The 12,292-nt window shown below is 28.7% G+C and overlaps 1 protein-coding gene across 2 annotated transcripts in view; it reads right to left on the reverse strand.

Moving 5' to 3' along the window:
* LOC107449843 (NAD(+) hydrolase sarm1) overlaps window positions 1-12,292 on the reverse strand; it is an 86,358-nt gene that overhangs the window by 63,346 nt on the left and 10,720 nt on the right. Inside the window, exon 1 of one of the 2 annotated variants that reach the window (XM_043042332.2) lies at window positions 740-1,038. The exons of the other annotated variant lie outside the window; for it this stretch is intronic. Coding sequence (XP_042898266.1) covers window positions 740-811 — 72 coding nt within the window. The 5' untranslated portion in view covers window positions 812-1,038. Of the gene's footprint in view, window positions 1-739; window positions 1,039-12,292 lie in introns of those variants that run through there. 2 annotated transcript variants of the gene reach the window in all.

Below are 12,292 nucleotides of genomic sequence, written 5' to 3' on the forward strand. Positions count from 1 at the left end.
GTTCATGATTACGAAACAAGCAATATGGAATTAATCGGACTAATACAAACAATCGAAATAACTCAAATGTGACCGTTAAGAAGAAGGGTAATTTTTGTGATAATAAAACTGTGCTTGTAATCTATTTGTTAGAAATATATAAATACAAACTTGTCCAAAATGCATATTCAAGGCAAGCTTATCCAAAAATAAAAAATAAATAAATAAAGATTCCCCATACCATAAAACGACGATATTTTATTTTTATTTTTTGCGAGACAAATCTCGTATTAATTTCAAAACTTAAGTTATGCATCACTTAAAAAAATTCTGAGATTTTTTCACCTTTTATTTCATATAAGCTTAATAAAAGGGAAAAAAATTAAAGAAAAAATCATGGCGATTTATATAGTTTTTTTAGAGAAGAGATGGGATTCAAAATTCTGGTATAGTTTCAAACAATGGAACATAACCAAATGTCTCTTTTTTGTTGTTATCTGACAATATCTTCTGTGGTTTAGAAATATCTTATAGCATTAACCAAGCATTTTTACTATACTATGGGACACTTATTAAGAATGTTTCTGTAATAAAAGAAAAGCATTTAAAATGTTATACTTGTTTAATTACGAGTAACCAGATTAAAATACATTCACAATTAAAAAAAAATATCGATTCTTTTTAATGTATGCAGCCAATTAAAAGAAAAAAATAGCTTTAAAACCATAAACTGACCGACAAAAAAAAAAAATCGACTCACTTTTCGTTCCTTCCCTTTATCGGACAAAACCACAGTCCGAACGAAGTCGGTGACGAGCTCCGAACTTGGCATTATCGGACGGGCAAGGTGGTCAGCACCCGGTCCGAAACGCGATCCCGCAGACGAGAAAACATTGGGAGAGCTCAAAATTGGAAAGTCTTGAAGGTATGAACGAAGGTGAATTAAAGTATTCCGAATGATTCTCAAGAAGATTCCTCGTGCCAAAAGTAAAGCTATTTTCGTCGTTTTAGGTTGTATCTTTAGAGAAGGTGTAATCGACTCTGTCTTCTTCGGGTCTGAACTACTGAAGAACGTCAGAGTTTACTACCTGTGTTGAAGCAGCTGTTGATGAACTGCCTTCAAACGACAATTCCGGCAGAAAATGTCTTAAAAAAAAGTCATTTGATAATAGTAAATAAAGAAAAGTTGGTTTTCCCCTGCGCATATTTTTGTGAGAAACTTTAGAATGCCTAAACAATCAATAAAACTAGATGAAAATATTCAATCTTAAGACTGTTTGAGCAACGTTCAATAAAATGCATATTTTTTTTAAGAATTTTAGAACACTTAAACAGTCAATAAAAATGGATAAAAATATCAATCTTTAAGGCTGCTTAAGGAACGGAAAAAAAATGCATATTTTTGTAAGAAATTTTAGAACGCTTAAGCAATCAATGAAATGGATAAAAATATCAATTTTTAAGGCTATTTAAGCAACGTAAATAAAATGCATATCTTTTAAAGAAATTTTAGAACACTTAAGCACTCCATAAAAATGGATAAAAATATCAATTTTTAAGGCTGCGTAAGCAACGTTAAATAAAATGCATATTTTTTTTGAAGAATTTTAGAACACTTAAACAATTAATAAAAATGGATAAAAATATCAATCTTTAAGGCTGCTTAAAGAACGTAAAAAATGCATATTTTTGTAAGAAATTTTAGAACACTTAAGCAATCAATGAAATGGATAAAAATATCAATTTTTAAGGCTGTTTAAGCAATGTAAATAAAATGCATATCTTTTAAAGAAATTTTAGAACGCTTAAGCACTCCATAAAAATGGATAAAAATATCAATTTTTAAGGCTGCGTAAGCAACGTTAAATAAAATGCATATTTTTTTGAAGAATTTTAGAGCACTTAAACAATCAATAAAAATGGATAAAAATATGAATCTTTAAGGTTGCTTAAAGAACGTAAAAAAATGCATATTTTTGTAAGAAATTTTAGAGCAATCAATGAAAATGGATAAAAATATCAATTTTTAAGGCTATTTAAGCAGCGTAAAGAAATGCCTATTTTTGTAGGAAATTTTAGAACGCTTAAACAATCTATATAAATGGACAAAAAATATCAATTTTAAAGGCTGCTTAAGCAGCGTAAAGAAAATGCCTATTTTCGTAAGAAATTTTAGAACAATCAATGAAAATGGATAAAAATATCAATTTTTAAGGCTATTTAAGCAACGTAAAGAAATGCCTATTTTTGTTGGAAATTTTAGAACGCTTAAACAATCTATATAAATGGACAAAAAATATCAATTTTAAAGGCTGCTTAAGCAACGTAAAGAAAATGCCTATTTTCGTTAGAAATTTTAGAACAATCAATGAAAATGGATAAAAATATCAATTTTTAAAGCTGCTTAAGCAACGCTAAAAAATGCATATTTTCGCAAGAAATTTTAGAACACTTAAAGAATCAATAAATATGGATAAAAATATTCAATGTTAAAGCTGTTTGAGCAACGTAAAGAAAATGCCTATTTTTGTAAGAAATTTTAGAGCACTTAAAGAATCAATGAAAATGGATAAAAAATATCAGTTTTCAAAACTATTTAAAGAGTGTGAAGAAAAGGTGCATATTTTCATAAGAGATTTTAAAATATACTTAAACAATCAATAAAAATTGAAAGAAATATCTATTTTTAAGATTGTTTAAGTAACGTTAAAAACATGCATATTTTTATAAGAAATTTTAGAATGCTTAAACATTAATAAAATGGATAAAAATATCAGTTTTTTAAGACTGTTTAAGCAACGTTAAAAATGCATATTTTTCTAAGAAATTTTAGAATATTTTAACAATAAATTAAAACGGATAAAAATATAATTTTAAAGACATTAAACATCTCAAAAAATACATATTTTTGTAAGAAATTTCAGAATGATTTAATGGACGCTTAGTACTAATGCTCAGATTGAAGCAACGTGAAAGATAAGAGTACGGAAATGCATGTTTCTTTTAAAAACATTTTAGATTATTGTAAAAATAAATAAAATAAGTAAAAATAACCTAAGTCATATTCATATACAATTTTAGAATATGTATAGAAATGAATAGAAAATATGCTTTGATATGCATTGAAATTAATATGAACAAATATAAAATGTATTAAAAAGTTATTTATATTATTCTAATTAAGTTTTTTAATATATTACATTTATATTAAAAATTTACTCTAAATTATGGGGAAAATATTTATTTAAAAAAATCTGTTTGCTCAAAAACAGTAAAGTATTTTGTTTTATTTTCTTTAAAGGTATAATGTAACACAAATAGCTAAAAACGTTGAGTAAAATTTGAAAATTAGTTCTAACGGCAGAAAAAGAGTCCTATATTTTTTAGAAACAGTATGTTATTCGATAAATGATATTCGATCGACTTACTGACATTACAATTCATAGTGATACAAATTATGGAAAATCTTGAAACTGGTCAAATTGAAGTCAAATATATTTTTCATTCACATTTCAGAATTTTTCTCCTTTCAATTAATACACTTCAAACTTAAAAAGTCTCAATTAATTTTAAGTATAATCTTTTAGTAGAGTAGCTGTTTCATCATATTTTGTTGAATGAAACAGTCTTGCCTTTTGAAATTTGCCAGTTACCAAAGTGCAGCACTAGAATACAAATATTTTACAGCACTTTCTGCTGATAAATTCCACTCTGCTACAGATCATCACAAAGGTTTCTACTACTAAACTTGTAGAAACCCACAAAATCTCAATTTTAATTTTATAAAAAAGAAGTTAAATTGAAAAGAAAAGAAAAAACAGGAAGAATTTGCAGATCACTGCAAAAATTTCTCTAATGTTCCTCCACTAATGATATTAAATTGGCGGAAGAACAAAAATATTACAAATGGAAATTAATCATCTTGACTCAGTTTTAATCTTATGAACGGATATAAATTGTAATATCACGAAATTAGAGATTCAATTTAAATGACACAGGATCCTTAATCATGATGACGTAATCGCAATAAAAAAAATTCTTTCAGCGGATTTAAGTCATGCGGACTGTTACAAATTTTTGTAAAAAATAGTTCCTTTCAACTTTTAGAAGGTTGAAAGTTTTTTCCTCTGATATTTAGTGCTTTTTATTATAATTCGGGTCACTTGATTATTATAATTAACCAACTAATTAAACAGAAACTTTTAACCAGACATGTAAAACTTATTGAACATAAAATAAGAGAGCATAATAACATGAAATTAAAATGTCGCCGGACTCTTTACTTAAAAATTATTTTAGCTGAAAAAAAAATTTCAGTGTCATATTGTAGTGTATGAAATTTTAGCAATACTTATGGCTACAAATTGGGGATTTTTATGTTTCGTGCTGTGGAAAAGATGCAGCGCAACATTCCAATAGAAACGTTGATAGTTTACTGGTGGCTTATCGTGTTGTACCACGGAGGGGAACTACACAATAAATCATGCACCTTTTATTGCCCTCTTTGGGAAGATGCGGGTGCCAAAATGGTCCATTTAACATCTTTGAAAATTCAAGTGTTTTAAATAAATCTAAAACAATGTCCGGTTGATGCGAAATAATCAAATTATTAACTATTTAGTGAAAGAGAAGAAAACATCTAAACATGTAAAACTGATACAGCAAATAATAACACGGCGTGTCAAAATGCTTTTTGCAACATGTATTTTAAATCAACTTATTATCTAGCAAATTTAGTTTTTGACGTACATTGTATGAGTGGACTGTGCATTAAAATAGTCGCTCAGCTTTTCGATTATCAGTAAAACCAAAACTAAAATTTAAATGGAACTATGTTATGTACCTTCAAAAACGTGTTAAAAATATTGTGCTTGAATTTCATCTGCCTAGAATCGGCATGCAATTAATTAAAATTATTATTGCAAAACTACCGTTTGATTTTTTCGAATATGCTGAATAATTATTTTGCTAAAACTTTAATAGGATGCTAAGTTGAACAATATTATCATATTTTTTCAAATTCAATATTCAATTATAAATTATTCAATATTTCACTTTGATCGGAAACATGTTTAAATTTTACATCTAATATGGGACAAATTTGCGCAGTATTATTCTTGAAGATACTGTTATTTATGATTCAACATTGAATCGATTTTTCTGAGAGTGAAATATATATATTTTTTTATCAAAAGAGGTTAAGAGAAATTCCATAAATATTCTACTAACGTGCAAGAGACGAGCAATTTACTTTCATCAATAATTTTTGAGAATCAAACGGTCAAAAAAGTATTGGTTGTTTTAGTGAAATGTCACGAGTGAATGAACAAAAGCCGTGGTGGCTCAAGGGATAGAGCGCTCGCCTCCCATTGGTGAAACCCGAGTTCGAATCCCAGCGATGGCTAGTATCCGCATCCGGCTTGCATGAACCACAGTGCTGACGTAAAAAATATCCTCAATGGTAGACTGATCCCCCCTTAAGTCCCCTTGCCGTTAGACAAACCGTGGGAGGTTTTCGTGGTTTCCTCCTCATGTAACTCAAATGCTGGTTAGTTTTATCAAAAAGTCCTTCACGAAGGAAAAATTTTCCCTTTATATTTAATCCAAGAGTTCCCTTGTCATCTGGATTGGGTTCAAAATTATAAGGCTGCAGAGTTGAACATTGGCAGTCGTAAACCCTAAAAATGCTGTTCCACGACGATTATAAAATAAGAATAAAAAAAAAATATTTTCAATTACTGAAATTAGTGAAGCATCATTACGTCAATAATTCTATAACGGTTTTTAACGCTTCTTTTTAACGAATTATTTCTCCATTTCCTCTATTTCTCAGTAATTTTGCTTTGCAGTACGCATTTTTTATTTAAATTACAGTTGATTTTAAATTATTTCATTTTATAAAAACACATTTTAAAACCATTAACGCTGGATAACTTTAGAAATGCTAATTTGGTAACGTAGTTCACCTATGCGATCACGGTCATGTTGATCATTGAATTTATCCGAGATAACGAATTTAAAAAAAATGTTAAAGAATGCTTAAGAGGTATGAGCTTTCAAACATCACTGGTGTTATCTTTAAAAAAAATCACATATAGTTTAATTTTTATCAATTGCGATTTCTGAGCTAATGAAACATTTTTCAAATGTTTCTCACTAACTATCTAGTTGAAATTTTTGAACAATTTTTAGAATCGGGGCTAAAACCACTGGCCAAATCTCCGGAGACTATAGTACAAAATGTTCTAGAGTTATAAGAGGGACACACACACAGACAAACTCTTCATTTTATTATTATCTATAAGATATATCCATTTTAAGTCCTAAATAATGAAATATATAACTGATCACTATAGTTGTCAAAATTATTGACAGGAAAAGTTGGGAGTAAAAGTTATTTATTTCAATTCAAACTGCTAATGCTTTGGTAAACAAGCTGGTGCAAGCTCAACACATATTTTACAAATACATTTCCTTTATAATTCATTGTTGCTAATTGTTAACCATCGATCAATGTTAAGGAGTTCTGGAAAATAACTCATTATAAGTCGTCAACATGAAGGCAGATACATCCTCAGTTCGAATTTTCACAGCATGAGAATGGGTAGTTGAATTCTCTTTCTCCCTGAGATCAAAGATGCCGCGTTGATAGTCATTCTTGAATAATTACGTTTTTACTTGTCAAGTTTGTTCCCATCTGTTATAGAACAGCCTTCGCAAGTGAAATTAGGCAAAGAATACTCAGAAATTTACGAAATCTCCCCCAGTAAACATTCAAGGGATTTACATTTAGTAAAGTTAAGTAGTTGTCAAGGCACAAATAATCTAAATTTTTTTTTTATATAAAGCATGTTAGCCTACAAAGTACATGGCCGTATGAAAATTTTGCAATCTATCAACGCTTATGCTTTATACATGCATCTGAAATAGTAAGCATTGAATTTCTGTTTTAGATATGAGGTAAAAAAAATCGTGAGTAATTATTATTTCATTATTAATTAACACTACGCACTCGTGTCCGAAACCGAAAGGCACAGATCAAGGGAATAAATTTTTTTAAATTAATTTCATTTTTTAGTCAATAAAATAGTTGCTGCAAAAATGAATTTTTAATATAAAAAAAAAAGTATTTTTTTCTTCTTCAAAATTTGATTTCTTAGGAATTATTTGACCAATTTCGCATAAATTTTGTATTTTGCCATGAAGAACTGTGAAAGATTCGATCATTAAATCAAAAGTTAATTATTTTGGTAGGTTTAGTTATTTATTATTATTTTTTTTCGCTTATTGTACACAGAAAAAGTTAATGGGAGATTTAGAAAAATGACTGAAAAAAATGAGAGCATCAGTTTTCTAGAACAACTGAAAAGCATGTGATGCAAGGAATTTCTTCAAAACAGCTCCTCAAACACTGATATCAGATCATAAAATTAAATATATCGAAGTTAAAAGGGTAATAAACGTTCAAATGTGCATGCCTCAAATATTTCTATTTCAGTGACATTAAAAATAAATAAAATTAATGGTTGTGAAGGTCGCTACCGTTTATTTATTTGTTGTTCAAGAAAGGTCGTTCAAATAATAAAAGAAATCAAAATGGCGTCCAATACTATTTATAATTCGATTTAAATTTCATTTGAAACAGTATGGAAGTAGGTGCTATGCGGAAATCTGTCAAAGTTTCAATAAGAGTGTAGTGTAACTCATCTCTACAATTTCATGGTGCAACTAATCTCGATAATCTTATAAAATAACTAATTTTCAGTAGCCTTTAATATTACGAAATAATTTTTCTTCGATTAGCAACTTCGATTAGATCTTAACTAGCAACTAATCTTTAACTAATCATCAGTTAGCTTTAAAATCTTAGAGAATCATAAATCTTCGATTAGTCTTTATAATCTCATGAAGCACTTAATCGCTATAATCTTGTCAAATAACTAATCCTTAACTGTCATTTATAATTTCACGTAAAAATTAATCTTCGATTAGTTTCAATAATCGCCTGTGGTCACTAATCGCTATTATCTAGTCAAATAACTTATCTTCAGTTAGCATTTATAAACTGAAGAATTAATAATTAATCCTCGATTTGTCTCTATAATCTCATATAATAACAAATCGCTATAATCTTGTCAAAAGACTGTTCTTCAATCAATATTTATAATATTTAATATATTTATAATCTTTGATTACTTTCTTTAATATCGCGGAGTAACAAATCGCTATAATCTTGTCAAATATTTAATCTTCAATTGACATTTATAATCTTATGGAGTAATTAATCTTTGATCAGTCTCGATAATTATATATAGTAACTAATCGCTATGATCTTGTAAAATAACTGTTCTTCAATCAATATTTATAATCTTGTCAAATAATTAATTTTCAATAGACATTTATAATCTTATGGAATCAATCTTCGATTGTTTCTATAATATCTTGGCGTAACTAATCTCAATAATTTTATGGAGTAACTTTTCTTTGCTTAGCTTTTAGAATCTTATAGAATAATTAATCTCCATAATCTCATGAAATAACTAACTTTCATTTATTCTCCATAATATTATTGAATAATTATTATCAATAAATAAACTATAAACCATAGCCTTGATACTGTATGTTAAGGTTCGAAATTAGCTATGGAACCATTCAAATATTTAAAAGGGGTGTTGTGATTTGTTTATTTTTGCTAACAAGCTGGAAGCATTTACAATCCTAACGAAATATTTCAATAAATTCCTATTTTAAATTTTTTAACCCAATAAATGAACAAATATATTGGAGAAAAAAAATTACACTTGAAAAAATTTCAAATTTAAATTTGAGAAAAAAAAACTCTGAAAAATATTTCTTCAAGGATAAAATTTAACAAATTCAAACGTAACTTAAAACACAAATTATGTTTTTTTTTGCAAACTTTTATTTAATTGAATTCAAAAGTTCTTAAAATTGAACTATTCAATTGTAAGAGTCGAAAATCAAGGGGTATATGATGCGACTTTCTTGCATGGGAGGGGATTGAAATTTTCTTATTCTTTAAGGCAAGGAATGTCCAAAAGTGCCAAAAATATGCTCATGTACTAATTGATGCCCAACGATTTAGATTTCACCAGTTTTTGTTGCAAAAGATAAACTAAAGTATTATAATCCAGATAGCAATGGCGTGAAAAAATAGTTATGAATGCTCAGTAGAAGAAGCAAGTCACTCATTTTCATAGTTCATATCAAGATTCTTTTTCATATTGCAAAAAAAAAAAAAAAAACTGTGAACTGATACTGAACAAAAAAGTGAAAACCTAGTGTTTACTGAGAATTAGATATTATGAGGGTCACCCTGCTATATTTATGTGTAACAGAGTGCTTTGTTTTGAAGTTGAAATATTAAGAGTTCAAATAATTCCAAGAATTTGCCGGATATTTTAAAATGACAATTTATTTGTTTATTTTTTACAAATTATGTGTTCTTTGCAGAATAACTTTTCATTTTCAAAACTGTTTAATTTTTATTAATTTTCAAATAAATTTTTTTTTCGTTTTAGAAAAAAATTGAAATACCACATAAATTTATAGCATTCATATAAGTTTTGATGCTAAGTAGTGTTTATATGCATCCGATGAACTCAGGACATTGAGGTAGACCTATAAAAGAGATGGTGCGAAAAATTAACGAAAAATCTAACCATCATGTAAATTTCAAACAGGAAATTTCAAAGCCAAACTCAAAAAAGTTTTGAACAACATTGTTCAGGCTTTAGCATTTAAAAAGAAGAATGTTTATTATGTTAAAAAATTTTATTATGTTATAAGAAAACGAACTATTATGATCTGTTCTTAAATTAAACATTTCTAATTGTTGGAAAATGACGAAGTCATTTATAATTAATGGTTCGAAACACAAAACTTCAACCGGAAAATAATATGTTAAGCAAAAGATCTCACAATTTTGCTCAAACATCAATTCTTTTTCAAGGCAAGAGCATTTCAAGGCTGTTTTTCGATGGTTCTTTAGTCGCATGGAATGATGCTTTTTTGCGAATAATATGCAATTTTCATAACTGATGTGAGCTTGCAAAAGTTACTTATTACTGTTATATCAAATTTAGCCTATCGTTAGTTAATACTCTCTATGCTTATTCGGAAAATGGCGTATAGCATAAATATGAAATAAAGCCAGTTTTAAAATACTGAAAAGCGTTTGTAGTCTAATTTCTTAATGTTTAAAAACTTACTCCAATGCTGCATTATCTGAGCTCATAAAAAATTTCTAAGTATGAGAATAAGGCGTTGATTTTGATAATTTTCATCTAGGTGGGAAAATGTCGACAGATTGGCGGTTTTCAAAAAGTTTGATAACTTTTAAAATATTTCAGTTATTTGTCCGTTCTAAAGCCTTCACGGCATAATGGCATTTGCAGCTTAAAATTACAGTCTAGCCTCAAATGGAAGGCACTCAAATTGTGACTTTATTTTCTAGTCCAAAGTGTTTTGGAAACCATGTTAAACATTTCATCATAACAAAAAAACGCATAATCATAACAGGACAAATGGAATTTCATTCATTCACAAGAATTTCCTTACGTCAAAGGGCCAAACAATTCGCCAACTTCAAGCTTTAGAAGCAGGGCAGGTGAAAGAGGGGATCCATCAAGAATTTTTGACAAATCCATATCACTTCTTCCTAATCCAAAAGCACTTCTTCACGAGATAATTATAGGGGGTATTGTGCACTTGTCCATGTGTGGTCGAATATATTCCCATGGATGGACTTCCATATACACCATAGTTCACTTCTTGGCAATTATTTAGTCAATTTTCGCTTCATCATGCTGGGGGGAAGTGTTGGGAAAGAGAGAGCGATTTTCCCATTGAAGAAAACTTTTTTCTGTGGGTGTGCTTTCATCAAAGTCTGGTGCTATAAAGACCGTGAGAAAAAAAAGGGGTAAGCATTTCGTGTTATTGTCAAAAATAGACGCTAGTAATTCTGCTGTCAAAGAATTAGCCAAATAATTTTGACACTTTACATGCATATTTAGAACCCTAATTTCTTAAGATATCAATGAGGAAATGAGGGCAAACTTTTGATGATTGAGTAGCGTTCAACAACACTATACATTTAAAAAGAGGGTGGTAAATAAAGGCGTCTCGTTATTAAAGTGAGAGAAATAGTTCTTAATGATTTTTAATACTTCTATGGATTTTTTTCAATGAACATATAAAGCAATGCAATTACACAGTTAATAATTTTATAAAGTCTGTTTTAAATTTCACTTTTTTAAAATTTTGCTTTTTTAAACTGATGAAAACTGATTTGGGTGATGAAGTTTTTTTTTCTTTCCACTTTAATTGCGCAAGAATAAAGATATGTGTCAAAAATCTAAAAATAAACGAATAAATAATAATGAACTATTTTTTTTATAATGCTAATAAAAGGAATTATTAAATATTTTCATTTTAGAAAATTTTTACAGAATATTGTTTTTAATATTTATATAGTGGTGAAAGAATATATTTTGGTATTTTCCATATTTAAATTTATTCGGAAAAATCTAAACATTTGACTAAAGCAATTTTTAGTAAACATGTGACCACTGTGGCAAATAAGAAAAAAAAAATCATGATATACTTAATTAGATAAATGAGATCCTATAAGGCTCGAAATCCCAACAATAAAGTGCACGAAGCGCTTATTTTTGAAAAAAGTTAGTTCAGAACATTGATAATCAAACCTTACGATACATTTAGCATGAGATAAATTTCACAGCGTTAAACAATCATATTTTAAATACAATAAGCAACACTGGGAAACAAATTTTTTGTTGCATTTAATATAGCTGTATATAGCTGAATAATATATTCAGTTATATACTTAGTATAACTGAATTCGAGTGTGGAGATTACTATTTTGAAATTAATTCTGTTTTTAAACTGAAGGTTTTTCTTTTTTCTAATTGACATTTTTGCTCTGTTTTTTTGTCGAAGTGTACAGGCTCAAAAACTGTACAGATAACAGGGGGACGCTTAGAAGTTGCGACAAGCTTCCAAGGGAGTTAAAGCTGATCATCAGTAGACATCATAGAAATGCTTGCCCGGAAATGCCATCATTCGCCACTAGGAGTGCTATCTTATTTTGACCTGACCTGTTCAAAAGCCCACGAGGAAACAGTTCATAATTGGGAAGCACCACTAGCGGCGTATGAGGACATTTCCGGGCAGTGGTTTCGCTGCAATTTTAATCCTGATGCTGCATTCTAACTCCTCTAGAAGTTTGACGAAACTTTTACGCAACCCCCTGTTACATATAAAGTCTTAA

This window comes from Parasteatoda tepidariorum, chromosome 2, assembly GCF_043381705.1.
Source record: "Parasteatoda tepidariorum isolate YZ-2023 chromosome 2, CAS_Ptep_4.0, whole genome shotgun sequence".
Taxonomy (NCBI): Eukaryota; Metazoa; Arthropoda; class Arachnida; order Araneae; family Theridiidae; genus Parasteatoda; species Parasteatoda tepidariorum.